At 37.8% G+C, this 18139-nt stretch overlaps 1 protein-coding gene across 14 annotated transcripts; it reads left to right on the plus strand.

Annotated features, from left to right (window-relative positions):
* The first annotated feature begins 205 nt into the window (after positions 1-205).
* On the plus strand, positions 206-8272 carry LOC110768473 (Pentatricopeptide repeat (PPR) superfamily protein). Of its 14 annotated transcripts, none has more exons than XM_088244299.1 (6): positions 206-2605; positions 3219-3314; positions 3474-3582; positions 3756-3808; positions 5032-6637; positions 7159-8272. In XM_088244299.1, the coding sequence occupies exon 1, from the start codon at positions 532-534 to the stop codon at positions 2467-2469; it is 1938 nt and encodes a 645-aa protein (XP_088100425.1). In that variant the 5' UTR covers positions 206-531; the 3' UTR covers positions 2470-2605; positions 3219-3314; positions 3474-3582; positions 3756-3808; positions 5032-6637; positions 7159-8272. The 14 variants fall into 14 exon arrangements, with proteins under 14 accessions (XP_088100425.1, XP_088100424.1, XP_088100427.1 ...); XM_088244298.1 differs by having other exon boundaries at positions 3222-3314; XM_088244301.1 differs by having other exon boundaries at positions 3222-3314; positions 3523-3582.
* Positions 8273-18139: the final 9867 nt, after the last annotated feature.

The raw sequence follows: 18139 nt of genomic DNA on the forward strand, positions 1-18139 counted from the left end.
CCCAGTTCGCTGGATCCCACTGCTTGTCCGGGCTGGGTTTTGTTGCTGGAAACATGATTTTGGGCTTGGTCCCCCCCAGCCCTCCCCGCTGACGTCATCCCAAAACAAGTTTTGGCGCTCGGGCCAGCCCAGTTCGCTGGGTCCCACTGCTTGCCCGGGCTGGGTTTTGTTGCTGGAAACATGATTTTGGGCTTCCCCCCCCAGCCCTCCCCTTGGCTGCATTGCTGGAAATGCTCTAATAACTTGGCAGGGCTGAAGACGAGTGCGAGACTCGTCAGAGGAGGAGAAGCAGGCGGCTGAAAGCGTTAACGTCGCCGGTCTTGAAGTGGACATGAAATTCATCACAACTTATTCTGGACCATTTTATCAAATTATTTAAAATCTAGTGAAACAAAAAAACAAATGTTGCCTTGCCCACTAAAAGGTGTTAGATACAGAAACTGTCTGAAACTTTGAGTTGATGGTTACCGGTGTGCATGAGAATTGAGGCAAGTTTTCCATTTGATTCTGGCGAGCCAAACATAGCTCCAAATGTTAGCTCTGTTACGTTTACCAATTACCATGATGCATCTTAGCAACAGAGCTGGATTACCTCTCATGGGTTTCTCTCAGGCTCTTCTTCCCATGCTGTGCAGTCTCAAGTTTCTATACAACTCCATGAACTACACGATGACACCTAGAATCACATCGCCTGATAGAGATTTTAGTGCCAGTTTTAATGTGGCACAATCCAACTGGCTGATTACCAGGCTTAGCAAAGATGGGAAAGTTAGAGAAGCACGCCAAGTGTTCGATGAAATGCCTGACAAAGACGTTGTCACATGGACAACAGTGATCACGGGTTATATCAGATGTGGGATGATGGAGGAGGCTAGGAGGCTGTTTGACAGAGTGGATGCTAAGAAGGATGTGATCACTTGGACTGCGTTGGTCAGTGGGTATATAAGGCTGAAACAAATTAAGGAAGCAGAGAGGTTGTTTTATCAGATGCCGGTGAAGAATGTGGTTTCTTGGAACACCATGATTGATGGGTATGCACGGAATTGTCAGGTTGATATGGCTTTGGAGTTGTTTGAGAGGATGCCAGAGAAGAATGTGGTATCTTGGAATACAGTTTTAACGGCTTTGGCACACTGTGGCAGAATTGAAGAGGCAAGGATGCGTTTTGATTTGATGCCGGAAAGGGATGTTATTTCATGGACAGCAATGGTTGCAGGATTTTCAAGAAATGGCATGATTGATGAAGCTCGAGAATTTTTTGATAGGATGCCTAAAAGGAATGTGGTTTCGTGGAATGCAATGATTACAGGCTACACCCAGAATATGAGATTGGATGAGGCTCTTGAATTGTTTGAGAGGATGCCAGGGAGGGACATGCCATCATGGAATACAATGATTACTGGTTTCATTCAGAATGGGGATTTAAAGCGGGCGCAGGAATTGTTTATTCGAATGCCGCAAAAGAATGTCATCTCTTGGACTACGATGATCACAGGGTATGTACAAGATGGGCAAAATGAAAAAGCATTGATGTTTTTTTCAAAAATGCTGGTGGATAATGGGGTGAAACCAAATCAGGGAACTTTTGTGAGTGTTCTAAGTGCTTGTAGTAACTTAGCTGGTTTCAGTGAGGGACAACAAATACATCAGATGATAAGTAAAACAGTCCATCAGGAATGTGCATTCTTGGTATCAGCACTCATAAACATGTATTCAAAATGTGGGGAGTTAGTCACTGCTAGGAAGAAGTTTGAAGATGGATTGACAATCCATAGGGATATGGTCTCCTGGAATGGTATGATTGCAGCCTATGCACATCATGGATGTGGTATTGAGGCAATTAACTTGTTTAATGAAATGCGGAAATTAGGGTGCAAACCTGATGATGTTACTTATGTGGGGCTGCTTTCTGCATGCAGCCATGCTGGTTTGGTGGAGGAGGGGCTAAAGTATTTTAATGAGCTTCTTAGAGAAGGGTCAATACAAGTGAGAGAAGATCATTACACATGCTTGGTTGATCTCTGTGGTCGGGCAGGGAGGCTCAAAGAAGCTTTTAATGTCCTTGAGAAGCTGGGGACTAAGATATCAGCATCTGTTTGGGGGGCTCTTCTTGCTGGATGTAATGTTCATGGCAACATGGATATTGGGAAGCTGGCTGCAGAGAAGCTTTTAGAGGAGGAGCCAGAGAAAGCAGGCACTTACTTGTTGTTGTGTAACATATATGCTTCATCTGGGAAATGGAGAGAAGCTGCAAAGATAAGGATGAAAATGAAAGAGAAAGGGTTGAAGAAGCAGCCTGGTTGCAGTTGGATAGAAGTTGGAAATAAGGTGCATGTGTTTGTGGTTGGTGATAAGTCTCATTATCAGTCCGAACTTATATATTCTTTACTTTGCAATCTACATGAAAGAATGAAGAAGATTGGTTATATACCTTATGATGATCTGACAGTAGATGATGATTTTTCATGAACATAGATTCTCGATTAGCAGATAGTTCAAAAGGCACTATTAGAAAAGTGATTAATTATCCACGACGAGTTCGCTCACTTCTCTCTCTTTCGTTGGCATCTCCTCTCACTCTCTCAGACCCATCAAATTCGCCAAGGTTTTTCACGAAACCCCAGTTGCTATTTGTTTGTTTCCTTTCTTTATTTTTATGCTAAATTGTTATAAGTCCATATTCTTATGTTCTGGACTGTGAATGAATCTTCCGTTCATGGTATAGTCCATACCCTTTGGCATTTTATTTGTTGAGTCATAGATTAGTATAATACTTTAACCTTGAATAAGTGTATGAATTGATCTGTGTAGTAATTCTCTTGATGCTCTAGAAAGAGGATCATTAGTCATAATTTTCCTTTCAAATAAATTATACCTAGATCACTTTATCTGACTTGCTTGTGTGAAAGTAATGCCAGAACTTGAATTGTAAGCATAGAAAATGAAAAGCACTGGATGGCTTATCTGCAAAAGAATGTGATTTTTTAACTCCCACTAGTTACATACCAATTCAAGAAAATCTCTGAAACTATTATATGTCAAGTTCTTTCTCTTTTTCCTATCTTGGCTGGTGTTATTTGATACCAAAGGCAGAGGTAGGATGTTACAAAAACTGGGTTGGGCTAACATAGAGACAGCCTTGACTCTATGAGGAGTCTCACATGAATTTGTTGGTTGCTTCATTGCATATTGCAGCTCATAGATTTTTCATTTCCTAGCAGCTTCTTGCTTATAAACACAACCCCTCAAACAAGCCAAGCAAGAAATTCAAAGAATTCCTCCTGACAACTGCATAATTGTGTGTGGTTTACATGGTTGGTGGCTATCATCCTAATCTTTTTTATTTATATGTGCAAAACCACATATTGGATCTAGCTCCGCATAGAGCAAGTCTAGACTGAAAATTTCCTTTAATTTCATTAATTAGGAATCTCATTCCTCAATTTTTTCTTTGTTCTGCCATGCTTATGTAGATATTTGATCTTTTCAATGACAACAACAATGGATATATCGAGTTTGCAGAGTTTGTGCAGACATTGAGTGTTTTCCACCCAAAAATCCCTGATGCAATCAAAATTACTTGTAAGTAATATAGTCATGATACTATGATAGTAAATCCTACTTTGGCCATCTCCCATGTGTTTGGAATTTTTAGATTTTCAATTGGCAGTAGTAGCATGTCTTGCACAGAATCTTCTGCTGCGTTGCTTTTCAACTCAAATGCACACTCTAAAATGGATACATTTGAATGGCAGATGCTTTTGAATTGTATGATTTGGGGCGCACTGGTTACATCAAGTGAAGTGAGGTAAGTCACAGTGGTTTCTTTTTTGTTTCTGAATGCTCATTGAGTTAAAGATCTTGAGGCATAAGTTTGTGTGGACTGCTGGTTTTCCATAGAAGACGAGAGGCGAATGTGAGAAACTTATTGAAGACAGATAGGATATTCTTGATTGCTAGTATCTTCTGAGATTAGTTGTTCTTTGTTGATTATGATTCATAATAAAACTTACGCCAAAGGTAAGACTGAACTATAAAAAGTAGCCTACAAGAGGAAGTAGTGAGGCCCAGCTTCAAAATCAAGCTCAATTCTGGAAATATGTTCATATTGATTTTTCGTTGTTGTTGTGAGTTTCCTGTTGTCTTTAATAGGTTACCAAGGGACTTGTATCAGTTTGAGAAAGTTCATTAAAATTCACTGACAATATTGTTTTACTATTGGAGATATGTAGAATTGTGAAATTCTGTTGACATTTCCTACAAACATGATCTCTTCAGAAAGCAGGCAAAGTTTTGTACAGAAGAAATCCAAAGTATCTGGCTACCATTCAATGTGAGATTGTCACTGGCCATGATTTCTTCTATTTAGTGTGTCACAATAAACAAAACAGTTTTTTTATTCACCCATAGTAATGATAAGGCACAATTAGGTAGCCATCAATTACGTGCACATTAGCAACCTCATTTGAATCCCATCTACCTTTTGGCAATTTGCCTTTTTCTTCGGAACTTCAAAGGATGACTGCAATGATTGCGGCAAACTCATTGCTATCATTGAAGTTAAATACTTTTTCAAAAAATCAATTGCAAGGCATGCTAGACTATTTAGGACAGTCCCTTTAAGTCTATTCTTGTGCTGGGCATGCCCTTTATTTTGGGAGGAATTGGTTCTCTTCTGCGAATTATCTGTCTTTTAGATGTTCCTGCTCCAAATATATTGATGTCAGCATTAAGTCAATTTAGTGTAATAAAGATTTGGCGGCATGCTTTTGATTGTTTGTTTTCATCTTTCATGAAATCAGAATGCAAGATGCTCAGGATCTATAGTGGTAATTGTTTTTTGAATGAGATGGGGCATTCATAATTGGTTCTTTTTTGTCTTCCGTTTCTCTGACAAATTAAGTTAAAAATGTTATTGTTGCAGTGTTTTCTATTATTGAGCATACTGTAGATTTTTTAAATTTTGTTCTTGCAACTTAAATCAATATCTGCACTTTTTTCCCCTTGATTCTGAGCCATGTATATTTGCAGATGAGTGGAGGTCATGGATAAGATGGAGGGACTTATTTTATTTTTAAATTCAGGTTGATAGTGCAAGAATATCAACCAAGTGAATGTTTCTGCACTTTACAGTTTACACTCAAAGTCAAAGTGGTCCTCGTCGTCTACCTTCTGTGCCTTGACCTCCTAAGTTTGGTACAGGTTTAGAAACTAGAAGATCTTAATCTTAGTCTACAATTCATAAGATATGATTTGATTTGATTATCACCCCTAATGTGATGATGAGTCCCCCACCCAAGGTACTGGTTGCTAGTTGCAAACTTACAACTTAGAGTTGAGTTCAGATTGTGATAATTGGATAGTCAAGTTAACTAAATCAGCTTGGTCAAAGCCTCATATGTAGAATTGTAACATGATAATCATCATGATGGTTTGTTTATTTGTAGTAGCAAGTTTCTATGCACAAATATATCTCAGAATTAAGGTACTCATAAATATAACAGCTTACAATTTTTATGATTGAACAGAGTATTTATCATTCATTAGCCTATGGATTATCACTATTTTCTGCATAAAAATCGTATGAAGAGTGTTCAATTTTCTGAATGGATATCCGTCATGATTTTTGTTTTAGTTGCAGATGTAAAGTCAGGAAACTCTTAGATATCACAAATAGGTTATGGTTATATTATAGTGTATTTTTGTGAGTTATAATTTTGCGGATTTGGATTTTATTAGAAGATGACTTTTTATATCTATTTTATCTCTTTTCCTTTCCACATTTGATCCGGTGGGGTTTTTATCCATCTCTTTTCCTTTCCTACATTTGATTCGATTTGATATCCATGAGGCATGAAATCCGGAGTCAATTTGACAACCTTAAGGGACCCCCCCTCATGCAATTTTGTTCATTTCTGTCAAATTTGCCCTCCCAATTATCGAGATGGATTCACGACATCCATTTTTTTTCTTTTCGAAGGGATACTTTTTCATGTTCAGAAGGGACAGGGAAAACTATCTTTTTCCTTTTCCAATGGGACAAACTAGCGTGGTAGACTCACACTTATAAGGAGGAGCGATTTTTATTGATGTGGGACAACTTTGTTTCTTCGTTTTTTTTTTTATGTTCTTCATCCTCTCCTTGATAGTTTCATATTTTTATCGATGCAGGTTCAAACTTATCTCAGGCTGTGAAGGGCCCTGCTCGGCCTGATCGGATTACAAAAATAAGATTGCAGTTTAAAACATTCCTTTCCGAGGCAACTGGATTTTATCATGATTTGATAGTGAAGATGAGAGCAAAGTATGGGCTCCCTCTGGCCTCTGGGGTAATTCTCTGAGGATTCTGAAAATAGAATTGTTATGGACAAGGATACTGAAATGAAGATGATGCCACCGATGTTTGATCTACTGGGGTGATCTTGCATGCTCCAAAGGATCATCAGCTATTTGTTTTGATATTTTTCTCCGGATGTGTCTGTTTATGATGATTTTGGCCCTTTACTCTGACAAAACAAATCATCCTCCTTTTTCAGCTTCCTAGAGTTGGTGGCTGTTTATCGATATTTTCCTAGCCTGGCGGTGGATAGTCCCTTTTCAACTGCAAGGGATAACTTGATTGTTGCATTGTGACAAGGTACGTATTGTGTTCTTAGCGTGACCTATGGAAATGTTGTAATTGTTTCCTGTGCTGTGCTCTTATCTTGACATTTTTTTAGGAATTATTGCCAATCATTTACCCTTTCCAATAATAATTCTTCTCTCAAAATTTTAGGCCATAATTAGAGGTCTAATGGTTTTTCTTTTGGCTTGTCAAGGATTACTTCTAACTTTTGTTCACTGAGAATCGTATAGCTTTGCGAAACTTTTGGTCACCCGTGCTTCTTTCTTGTGGTATTTGGTAATGTGAAATTTGCTCAATCTTGTTAAGTCGTACAATAATTTGCCTGTTCCCAGAAACATTTAACTTTCTGAGAACATATTGATTGATAAACTAGCTGATTTTTATTAATTACTGCATAATTGGAACATAAAGCATACCCTCTGTCTCAAAGAGATTGCCTTCTATGAACAAGTGAATATTGAAAACTGATCATAATGGTTACAGATTAATGTATTTCAGTCAACTCTCTCATTCAGACTTTATGAATTTTTCAGTGGATGAGAAGAAGGAAATCCCTTCTGTTGTTTACCAGTTCAATTCTTCCATCAACTTTTTCTGCAAGGCCCAAATGATGGATGATGCATTGAAGATGTACAGAAGAATGCAAGAGATGAAAGTTCAACCCACTGAGCAAACACTTACCTATCTGTTATATGCGATCTTGTGGGGGAACATTAAGAGGAATATGGAGAGTGGAAATTTGGTGGTAAGCAGAGATCTACATGAGTACTTGCTACTGAACTGTCTTCATGGTGGCTACTTTGAGAGAGTGATGGAGGTATTTGACTTTATGAGGGAACATGGTATGTGCACTGACAAGTGGTTGTACAGGAGTTAGTTTGTAAAACTTCATAAGAATCTTTATAGGAATTTAAAGCCGTTAGAAGCCAGAATTGAGGCTCAGTTGATTGAAGAGAAGTTCATTATGAACTGGGATGATTTACTGCAAGATTCTTGCAATATTAAAGTAAATTGAGGAGAGCTAAGAAGTGAATATGGGGTTAAATTAGATTCACTAATGTATCTGCACGTAGAAAAGAAAAGCCATTTATGGTGCATTGCGACTCTCATTGACCTAAACCAATTACCTTCTACAGCTCCGAGTTTCCTATTTGAAGGTTTTGCAACAGTGAATATGGAAGATGCGTTATGGTTCTCAGGTGAAACCAAACTCGTACTCCATTTGTAATGTCTGAATGATGCCGGGGAGAGACATGCCATCACGGAATACAATGATTACTGGTTTCATTCAGAATGGGGATTTAAAGCGGGCGAAGGAGTTGTTTATTCAAACGCCGCAAAAGAATGTCATCTCATGGACTAAGATGATCACAGGGTATGTACAAGATGGAAAAAATGAAAAAGCATTGAAGATTTTTTCAAAAATGCTGGTGGATAATGGAGTGAAACCAAATCAGGGAACTTTTGTGAGTGTTCCAAGTGCTTGTAGTAACCTAGCTGGTTTCAGTGAGGGACGACAAATACATCAGATGATATGTAAAACAGTCCCAAAAATAACCTGTATATGTATTTTACTCCTAAACTAAACTCACATGCTTGAGAATCTCTTTCATTATAAAAACCAAATAGGCATATATCGTAAACCCCTATCAGAAACTCTACTTTCTTCTATTATACTTGCTTATGCTTTTGCCTGGTCCATCAAAACCAAAAGGTACCTAAGCAGGGCATTACATAACACCCAATGTTGCCAAGCCTAGCGGCGTGAGTTTGTAACTAAGCAGGGCATTTTAGTAATTGGTTGCTTGATTGAAACCTTCCCAGGTGAGGCGTGATAGTCTTGGACTGTTCACCTTGGTGGTGGTGAAGTCGCACAAAACACGCCCCTACCCTCGGGTTAGTAGGGTCCCCCAACTACAAAGGGTGGGTAGTAAATCTCAAAATGAAAAAGAGAATTTTCTGTGACCCCACGGATCAAGATGCCTTGCCTCAGTATGCTGCCTGAGCTAGGACCTCATCACACAATCACTTTTTCTCTCCATCAATTGCAACACCTCCTCCAATTTTGATCCTCTTATTGTTATACAAGTAATTATTTTCTCTTCTCTCTTTATTTTTAACCTAGAAATGTAATTTAATTCAATTATATTAAAAATCAAATGTAATGTAATTAAATGCAATGCAATTCCACTGCAATATCCAATTTTAGTCACCAAACATTGGTTGGAGTGCAAAAAGCTTATTGATAAATAGTGCACCAAAAGCAATTCTTTTCTTGTTTGTTGCGCAAGATAAAGCATGGGATTGGACTACTTTACTCCAGTCTCACCTTTGATAATTAGATTAAGCTGGGACAGGATTAATCATAATCCAGTCCCCCTCAAATAGTGTTGCGAGTCCCTCCTTTGTCAAATTTAGCCTTCCTTATACAAGGGTTGGGAGTTGTTTTGGGCCATCCCATCCTAAATTTGTGTTTGCCTCTCTGGAGTTGATCACCTAACCTTGTGAGATATAGGAAAGTAATGCTAATCCTACTAGGAATAGAAAAACAGAAAAATAATTCCCTCATAATAGAAAAACTAATCCGAAATAATAAGACTGGAAATCAACAACAAACAAGAAACCAAATAAGCAATGGTCTAAATCCCAATTCAATCTGGATTATTGGTTATGCTACATCATTCTTCAAGGGTGACAAGAACTCAACACTGGTGAGTCAATGATCGGAGAAGACGACGGTCACTAAGGGTAGTGTGGGGCTAGGCTGCAACATTAAAATCCAAATCTTATATTCTTATGTGTGTGTGAACATAAATAGATATGAATGAACGGAAAAATCTGCATTGTTTTTATTTGGCATCCCTATGTCTAGTTTTGTTGGTAATGGATATCTTCTTTGTACGATGTGATATCCAAAGATCATTATTATGATAACTTGAGGGTGAAGGGTCACATGCAGTGGGCCTTGGAATTCGATACCTTAACCCTACAAGTTATATTGACTAATTAGTTACAATCAAAGCGGATGGGGATAGACTATGAGATATATAACTTCAAAATGGACAATCTCGCTACCTTACCATAGAAGTTGAATAATTTAATCTATTGTAAGGGTAGTTGGCTTTATAGATCAATTATCAAGTAATGACACTGGGCCAAAAAACTTGATTTCAAAAGTTGATTGAGCATCCTTGTCTTATTGAAAACTAAATGCAAAGTTTTCGTTATGCATTATTATTAGTTTTAAGATAAACTCTACGATCTCAATATAGTAGCAGGGAGAAGGGCTTATGAACGTATGTGATACCCAATGGCGGATTCAGGATTCTCGGGCCAATGAGTCTTAGTGTAAAAGTGTCGAAATTTTTCCTACAAAGAAAATAACATTAAAAAATTAGAAAGACGGCGACAGCACAAGGCTATGGTGGTCGGCGCCGGCGAAGAGGTAGTGGTGGAGGTTGGGAGGTTGGGGCTCCTAGGGTTGTGAGATATTAATTTGGGAATGAAAGGGTTTGGGGATGTACTGTGGAGTTGGATAAATGGGAGGGGAGGAGGATGATCTTTTGTTATGTTTTTGTTTTAAAAGATAGGCCCCAAAACGACGTAGTTTTGAGGCCAGGTTAATTTAAAAAAATTCAATGAGTCCTGGACCAAACGATGTTCTTTGGCCAAAAATTGCACCTTGCGTGAGAGCAACAGCTGGGCGATGCACAAGGCAAGCCCACAGGGGACTTTCATCGAGCACCTTGTGTGCACACAAAGGGTCGCTCTGCTATTGTCCAGGGGGTCGCACATGGAGTCCACATCCAGATTTCTGGCATCCCAAGGGGTCGTGCGACCCCTCTTGTCCCAACGTGCATCCACCCCTGGTGATACCTACCCCTATGTGTAAATCTTGCAGGTACTATGGTATGAAGGACTTTGATTTGCGATCTTGAGGTCATTCGATGAATATGTTATCTTTTGATTCTATAAGAGCATCCGCAATGGGCTTCCTAAATCACCTCTTTAGATAAATTTTAGGGAGGAATTGGAAAAATACAACTCCAACCATGCTCTCTATCCACCTCCTAAAATAGGGAGACCTCTAGGAGCTCCTAAATATGAGGAGAGAGAAAGAACTCCTAGTGGTGGCTCTCTATAATTTAATTATGCTTTGTTTTATGAATTTTTTAACCTTTTAATTAAGGGTTAAATACCCTTTTGGTCATTAGGTTTTGCATGAAAATTCAATTTGGTCACTGAGAAAATTGTTTTAGTCAATTTAGTCATTGTGTCTCTCAAATTTTACAATTTATAGAAATTTCGTCATCTTCCGTTACGTGCAGGCTTTTTATTTTTATTTTTATTTTTATATTTGTGCTATTAGGATTTAACAAATTGGGGGAAATCTTGGGTTGAAATCAGAATTGTGAGGTATAAGGTCATAAATTGGATGCTATATTGAAGCTTGAATCGATTGAGTGAGAATCGTATTGTGGCTTCGGATGGCAAGGAGACATAATCAAGGTGATAAAGCACTAAAATATATTGGTAAGTCGTTGATTTCATTTTAATTTGCTTCGGCATTTTTATTTTCCTCATACCTCACAATTTCGATTTCAACCTAAGATTTCCCCCCGGTTTATTAAACCCTAAGAGCAGTTCCAACGTGCAACCCCTTGCCCGGGCAAGGGGAGGCCTAGGCCCAAAAAGTGTTTCCAGCGGGCAAATGCAGCTAGGGCAGCTGGTGGGCTCCACAAGCCTGGGCTGGCCCAAATGCAAGAATAGCCTGGGCTGTTGCTTGGGTTTGCTAACGTCAACAACGAATTTTTTTTTTAAAAAAAATCTAAAAAAATACTAAGAATTTCAGAATTTTTTTAAATAAATACTTAAGTGAAGATTGAGTTAGAGGAAGAAGATTGAAGGTGCCTCCTAAAAAAAGGAAAATAAAAATTGCACTTAAGTGAAGATAATGGAACATCTATAAATTGTAAACTTAGGAAAACACGGTGACTAATTTGGCTAAATTTTTTTCTTAATGACCAAATTGAATTTTCATGTAAAACCCAATGACAAAAAAAGTACTTAACCCTTTAATTAATGTTAGTTATTCTTTAATTTTATTTTAAAGATGGACCATTTATATTGAATTAAAAAATAATTATAGTATTTATGACTCCCTAAGGCTAAGGTAGGGAGTATAGTATGATTGAATTTCAAATTTAATAGAGAGCTCATAAAATAGCTTTTGTAAGTTTTTAGCTAAATTTTAAATAAAAATTAAAGAGCATGATTGCGGATGCTCTAATGCAAAATGCATTACAAATTTGGCTAGTTACCCACTTTATATTTTTTGGGAGCTCATGTCATTAATTCATTTTAATTTTTTTTTTGTCTTGAAGTTTTTGAAACATGTGAACATTTTGTATAGTCTGTTGAGGTTATGATTTAAATTTATTGATTTTATAAACGTACTTTAGGTTACGTCCATAATTAATTGTAACCTTGTAGGTTATTTTAAATAAAATATTTTAATTTCATGTTTCGTTTTAAATATTTCCACGACTAAACTCAGATTTATTTTTGTTTGGTCAACTGCTAAACTCCGATCCAAATTGTTTTCTGCTAACAAAAGGGTTAACTTATTTTAAGAAACTTGGGGGGTACAATGCTCTGATAAGTAAGAGTTGTATTCTCGGGATTTCAGAGCATGACAAACAAGTAGTTAAGTCATGCTCCATATAGCTAGGTTTAGATGTGAATAAATTGTTGGTTATTTGAGGACAACCACTTTGAATGGAAAATTAGTAAGAATAAAATTGTTGTATAAAGGCACTTATCAAATTATTGCTAGAGAGGTCCTTAGTGCATTGAACTGCGCCATAAACTAAATCTGTGATTGATGTACCAAATTGTTGTTTTCCATGAGCATACAATAATCGACTTGCAGATGCTATAGAACATAATTCAATTAATTAGCAACACATGAACTTTCTTATTAAACACCGAAGGATTCTGAACCAATTTGGGATTCGTCAAATAACCCTGGTTATATGTGTCAATTTCACCAAAGAAATATGTATTTGAGTATTTTACAAGGCAACTTGCATACCAAATTATAGGGTTTAGGGCAACCTTGATCCATTCTGTGACTTCTTCCCTTCCTGTCTATGCTATGCAAACTGTTAAACTTCCAATTAGTATCTGTGAGAAACTTGACCAAATTAACAGAAATTTTTTCTGGGGGGGTCGTGAGAGAAAACAGAAAATTCACCTTTGTCAATGGGATATTGTCTGCAGACCTAAAAGCTTAGGTGGTTTGGGTTTTAAGAAAACTCTACATTTGAATCAAGCTCTTCTAGCTAAAACTGGGTGGAGGCTCTTCCAAAGAGATAATGGTCTTTGGGCTAAGGTATTCGAAAGCAAGTACCTTAAAGGTAGGTCAATCCTTGAAGCTGATATGATTCCAAGGCAAGGTTGTTCTTCAACTTGGCGTGGGGTTGTTTTTGGTTCCAAGCTGCTGACTAAAGGCATGAAATGGAGAATTGGTAACGGGGATCAGGTTCTTTTTTGGAAGGATAAATGGATTGATAGCTTACCTCCTTTGTTTCAGGAGGTTCCTGTGACTGGGGCTGATCTTGAGAGTAATGTTTCTGAATTCCATAAGGATGGGTGGTGGGATGTGGCCAAACTAAGGTGTGTTCTTCCTGATGAGCTTATTCAAAAAATTATTTGTTGTCCTGCTGATTTCGGGGGGCTTTTGAGGGATTCGCAGATCTGGTTTCCTAGTTCCAATGGTATTTTCTCGACTAAGTCGGCTTATCAGTTGTTGTTTAATGAATCTGAGTGGTCTGACCCTTGGTGGAAGACTCTGTGGAAGATGAAAATTCCACCTAAGCTGAAAATTTTCTATTGGTTGGTTTATCAAGGGAAAATCCTTTCTAATGAGCAACGGGTTAGACGACATCTTACATATGATGCCTCTTGTATGTATTGTGGGGGAGCGAATGAATCTGTCTTGCATATCTTAAGGGATTGCTCTAGGGCTCGCAGAGTTTGGGCCCAACTTTTGAAGCCTCACCAAGCTACGTGTTTCTTTCATACTGAGCTTAGGCCATGGCTCCTCAGTAATATGTGTTCCAAGGATGTTGTGATGCAGGGACCATGGAAATTTACCTTTGTGTTTGCTTGTTGGTTCATCTGGAAGTGGAGAAATAATCATGTTTTTAACTCTGTTATTGAGATGCCTTTTTGTCCTAGGATGGTTATTCTCTCAGCGGTTCAAGACTGGATTAAAGCTTTGACTGTCACTACTAAAGCCACTGTGAAAACACAGGTTTTTCTTGCTTGGAGCCCTCCTGTTCATGGTACCATCAAGCTCAATGTGGATGGCTCTCGACAGGCTGCTTCTGGATGTATTGGTGCTGGAGGGGTCCTTCGAAATTCACTTGGAGAGTGGAATGGTGGTTTTGCTATTAATTTAGGGATAGGCCAGGTGCTGGAGGCTGAACTTTGGGGTCTTCTCTTTGGTTTGAAGCTTGCTGCTGATAGTAGAATGTCTAAACTCATTATTGAGATGGATTCTGCTATTGCAGTTCAACTAATCCAACAACACAATCTTCTCCTCCTTCATCCTCTTGCTACTTTGGTGTCCAGTTGCGTGGGGATCCTAAATATGTTTGAGAGCTATGAGATTTACCATATTTATAGGGAGAAGAACATTGTTGCGGACAGATTGGCTAGTTGGAGTCATAACCTGGATTTGGGTTTGTATCTGCTTCATGAGGCTCCTGATTGGCTTGGCTCTGTGTTGGTGGATGACCTTCTGGGGTTGTCTAAACCTCGTATGATTTGTGTTGTTTAGTTTCTTTGGCTGTTGGGGGTTCTTACCCCTCCCATGTTCACCAAAAAAAAAAAAAAAATTATAGCTCCTTGACTGTGAGGACATCGCCTAAGAAGCTATTCGCTTGCTGCCTAGATACAATTTCTACAAGCATCTCTGCAAATTTTATACCTCGCGCGCCAAATTGAATTCCAAAACATTGTCTAGCCCATATATAAATTGATTCTCACGCATAGCTCTTGAATGAAGCGAGTACGATATGATTCCCATCGAGGCAATTCAGATAGCTGCATTAGTAATTGATTCAAGTGAACCCCATAAACCTCATTATTTGAAAATTCTTGCTGGCTAAAACAATTATAACCCACAAAAAATTCTCCAACGGATGCATGAAGAAAAATAGAGGAAGATATTGTTAGCGTGACTTGTGGATCATTGACTTTCTTTCTTTACACACCAAGGATTCCCATCATTATAATTATATTTGTTTTACTTTAATTCTTGATTTCCTACTGTAAATAAAATAAGAATTTATTATTTACAGAAAATTCCTACAAACAAATATTCTTATATTAGGTTTCATATTTTAGCATGGTATCAAAGTGGCAGTTGATCGGTTCATAATTGTATATCATTTTGTACCCTTCTAGCTTATGATTTGGTTATGTTTTTGAGTTAAACTTGTGCATTTAATCCTTTTTGTGTTTATCTTTCAGCTTTAGGTAACAATGATGGCTTTGGATAGGAAATGATGCAATCCATGCATGTTAAAGCCTGATTTGGATAAAGGGAAGAAGTGCTTAAAGACAAACTCATTTTGGCTACAGCCCCCTGCCAGTCCAGTTCCGTAGGTCATATTGCAAGCTTTGTTTCAGCAACCTACACAACTTGGATGAGGCCGCATTTTTCATGAAAGTTGTTCCAATGGGTGTGTACTATAACATATCCAAACTTCAGCCTCATTGGATAACTCTGGAGTCCGTTACCTAGCAAACATAGAACCATGCTCAGGATGGATCTTATCAGCGCGGAAAATGAGTTAGCAATTTGTTTCGGCCTTAACTTCTTCCTCCGACCTTGGATTGGCCCAAATAACATATGGCTGGAAAGAAGACATTCTGAACTTCAATTTCGAGTGCTTAAAGTCCTAATTTGATTAAGAGAAGCCCAAGTTGTAAGCCCTTGAAGTTGCTGGTCATGCTGACCTCAGCATGTGCTGGTTGGATGCTTGGTCATGGTGAGCTAGGTATGAGCTATCATTTCTGGTTGGAAGCTTGCTCATGGTGACATGAAGATGAGCTAGGGCTGCTGGTGGGATCTATTGGTGAAGTGCATCAACCAATTCAAGATTTTCTAATACAAGTGCATCACCCAATTTAGATTTTCTAATACAAGTGCATCAACCATTTCAAATTTTATAAAACAAGTGTTGTATGCATTAGCCATATTGAATTCAGATTTTCACTTCCCCTAGGCCTATAAATAGGGAAGTTCTCTAAGCTTGTAAACACACCCCAAGGGGGGGAGCTCTCAAACACTTCTCTAGAGCTCCCTTCCCTTCTCTCCCTCAAATTCTCTTAATTTTGCTTTCTAGTTCTCAATTCTAGCTTTCCTTTTGCTTCTTAGTTGTAGTTATTTTTCTTTGTAATGTAAATTCTTTTCTTAAGTTTTCAAGTTGAATTAGTTTCCAAGTTTCAATTATGGTTTTTGTTCTTATTCATTATGCTTATAAGTTAATATGCTAGTTTGAATGATTGATCACCATTTAGGCTTGCATGTTAGCTATCTTGGTTTGAATTAAGAGTATACACCATGCTTTAATTCGAATTGAACTATGAATAGGAAGAGTATGTATGGACATTCGACAACAGGGATTAGATACATACTTGGTTGTTTAAAATGTTCTTCTATGCTTAATGGGTTCCTAATGCTTAATTTTAGGTTAGACAACAAATGATCAAATTAGGGAATTAGGAACACAAGGTTATGACCACACACCATGGCTTAATCATACTTTAGCTAGAATCAATCCATTAATCTAAATTGAACTTGGGAACTTATTTGCTTCAGTTACTTATTTCTTTCTTCCTTGTTTTATGTTCTTTGTTTTTGTTTCTATTTTGTGTAGGGAAACTAAATTGGATCATTCAATCACCAATCCCTGTGGAATCGACCTCGCACTTACATATGCTATACTACCAACGGCTCGTGCACTTGCGAGTATCACAAGTTGAGGATGCAGCTTGATCCATTTTGGTGTAGCTGAAATCCACATAACAAGTTTTTGGCGCTGTTGCCGGGGATTGGCAGCATAGTTTGGTTATATTTCTTTTCCCTACTTTTTTTTTATTTTTTTATTTTTCATTTTCATGTTTTTCTAGACAATTTCTTGTTTTAAAGTTAATAACGTTAATGGACCAGTTGTGTTTGTAGTCCAACAGAAAAGGACAATTGCCCAACAAGCAAGAGAACTGGGTTTAAGTCCCAGCTTACACAACCCATTGGTGCTTGTTGCTTTGAAGCATGGAATTGGATAAATTTATGACAGGTTAATAAAGAGGGAGAAAGAAGGCAATTTCAAAGATAGGAAGTGTGGAGTAGTGGGAGAAGTCGCGACCTCCAATTGCATCACACTCGACCTAATCGCTTCAAGGGGAAGTATTTCGATCCTTTTTCTTTACTTGTTTTGTTTTTATTTTAGTAATTTTAAGTTTATGTTTCTTTTATATATAAAAAAAAAATTAAAAAGATTTTTCATATGAGCTGACTTATGGTAACTCCAGTGAGCACTTCTGTCAATACAGTGTCTAGGAGTTCTTTAGGCGACACCTTCGGTGTCTAAGAAGTTTGGGTTTTAAGCGGGACCATTGTGACCCCTCCAACCTTCCCGGATCCCCTGGCTGTGTTTTCTGAGGCCCTTAACTGGTCATCCGTGAGTTGCTTATATATTCATTTTTTTTTCTTTCTAAACCTTCTTCTTACATTGTGAAACCTCACGTTTTTCTTTTATGTTTCTTTTCTTTGAGTCATTTTCAGTTTTCCTTCCCACACCAATGATAAATCTTGAGTCTAACTTCTAATATGGCTCTTAGGAATTTGATAAGCATTGTGTTAGGTCTGAATCTTATTCTTTTGCTAGCTAAGTCTCACATAATTATTCTTGAGCTTTCTATGCACTTTAGCCATGATTATACACCTCTTGCATGTCTTACCCAATTGTATGCATTTTTGCTTGTGTGATTCACTGGAATGTTAAGTTATAACTAAGATATGATTTAGGCCATCGTTGTTAAGCCTCTTTCTTTTTCCTCCATCAACCCATACAATACATATTCCATTGTAAACCCCTTTGTGCTCAAACACTTAGCCATTTCTTTCTATCACCTTATCATCCATTAAACATCCTACCATCTAGGGAACATGTAGAGTATGATTGTATTTCAGATTGTATTCAAGGCAATAAACGAGCTATAAAAAAAAAAAATCAAAAGAAAAAGAGACAAGAAGTGTGGCCAATGTAGTCACGACCCTAGGGTGATATAAGGAGAAATAAAGGTGATCTAGGGTAAAGAGCCGCAAAATTGGGCCAAATTTTATACAAAGTGTGTAAATGTCAAAATCAAATTGTGAAGTGATTCAATTGCAAAATCTGGTATTTTGAGCTTTTCAATTTATGTGCCTTACATTTC

Source organism: Prunus avium, chromosome 7, assembly GCF_965620075.1.
Source record: "Prunus avium chromosome 7, drPruAviu1.hap1.1, whole genome shotgun sequence".
Classification (NCBI taxonomy): Eukaryota; Viridiplantae; Streptophyta; class Magnoliopsida; order Rosales; family Rosaceae; genus Prunus; species Prunus avium.

Bases quoted from the DNA above. Each gene is read 5' to 3' on its own strand.
- LOC110768473 (XM_088244299.1), top strand. From the start codon at position 532: ATGTTAGCTCTGTTACGTTTACCAATTACCATGATGCATCTTAGCAAC.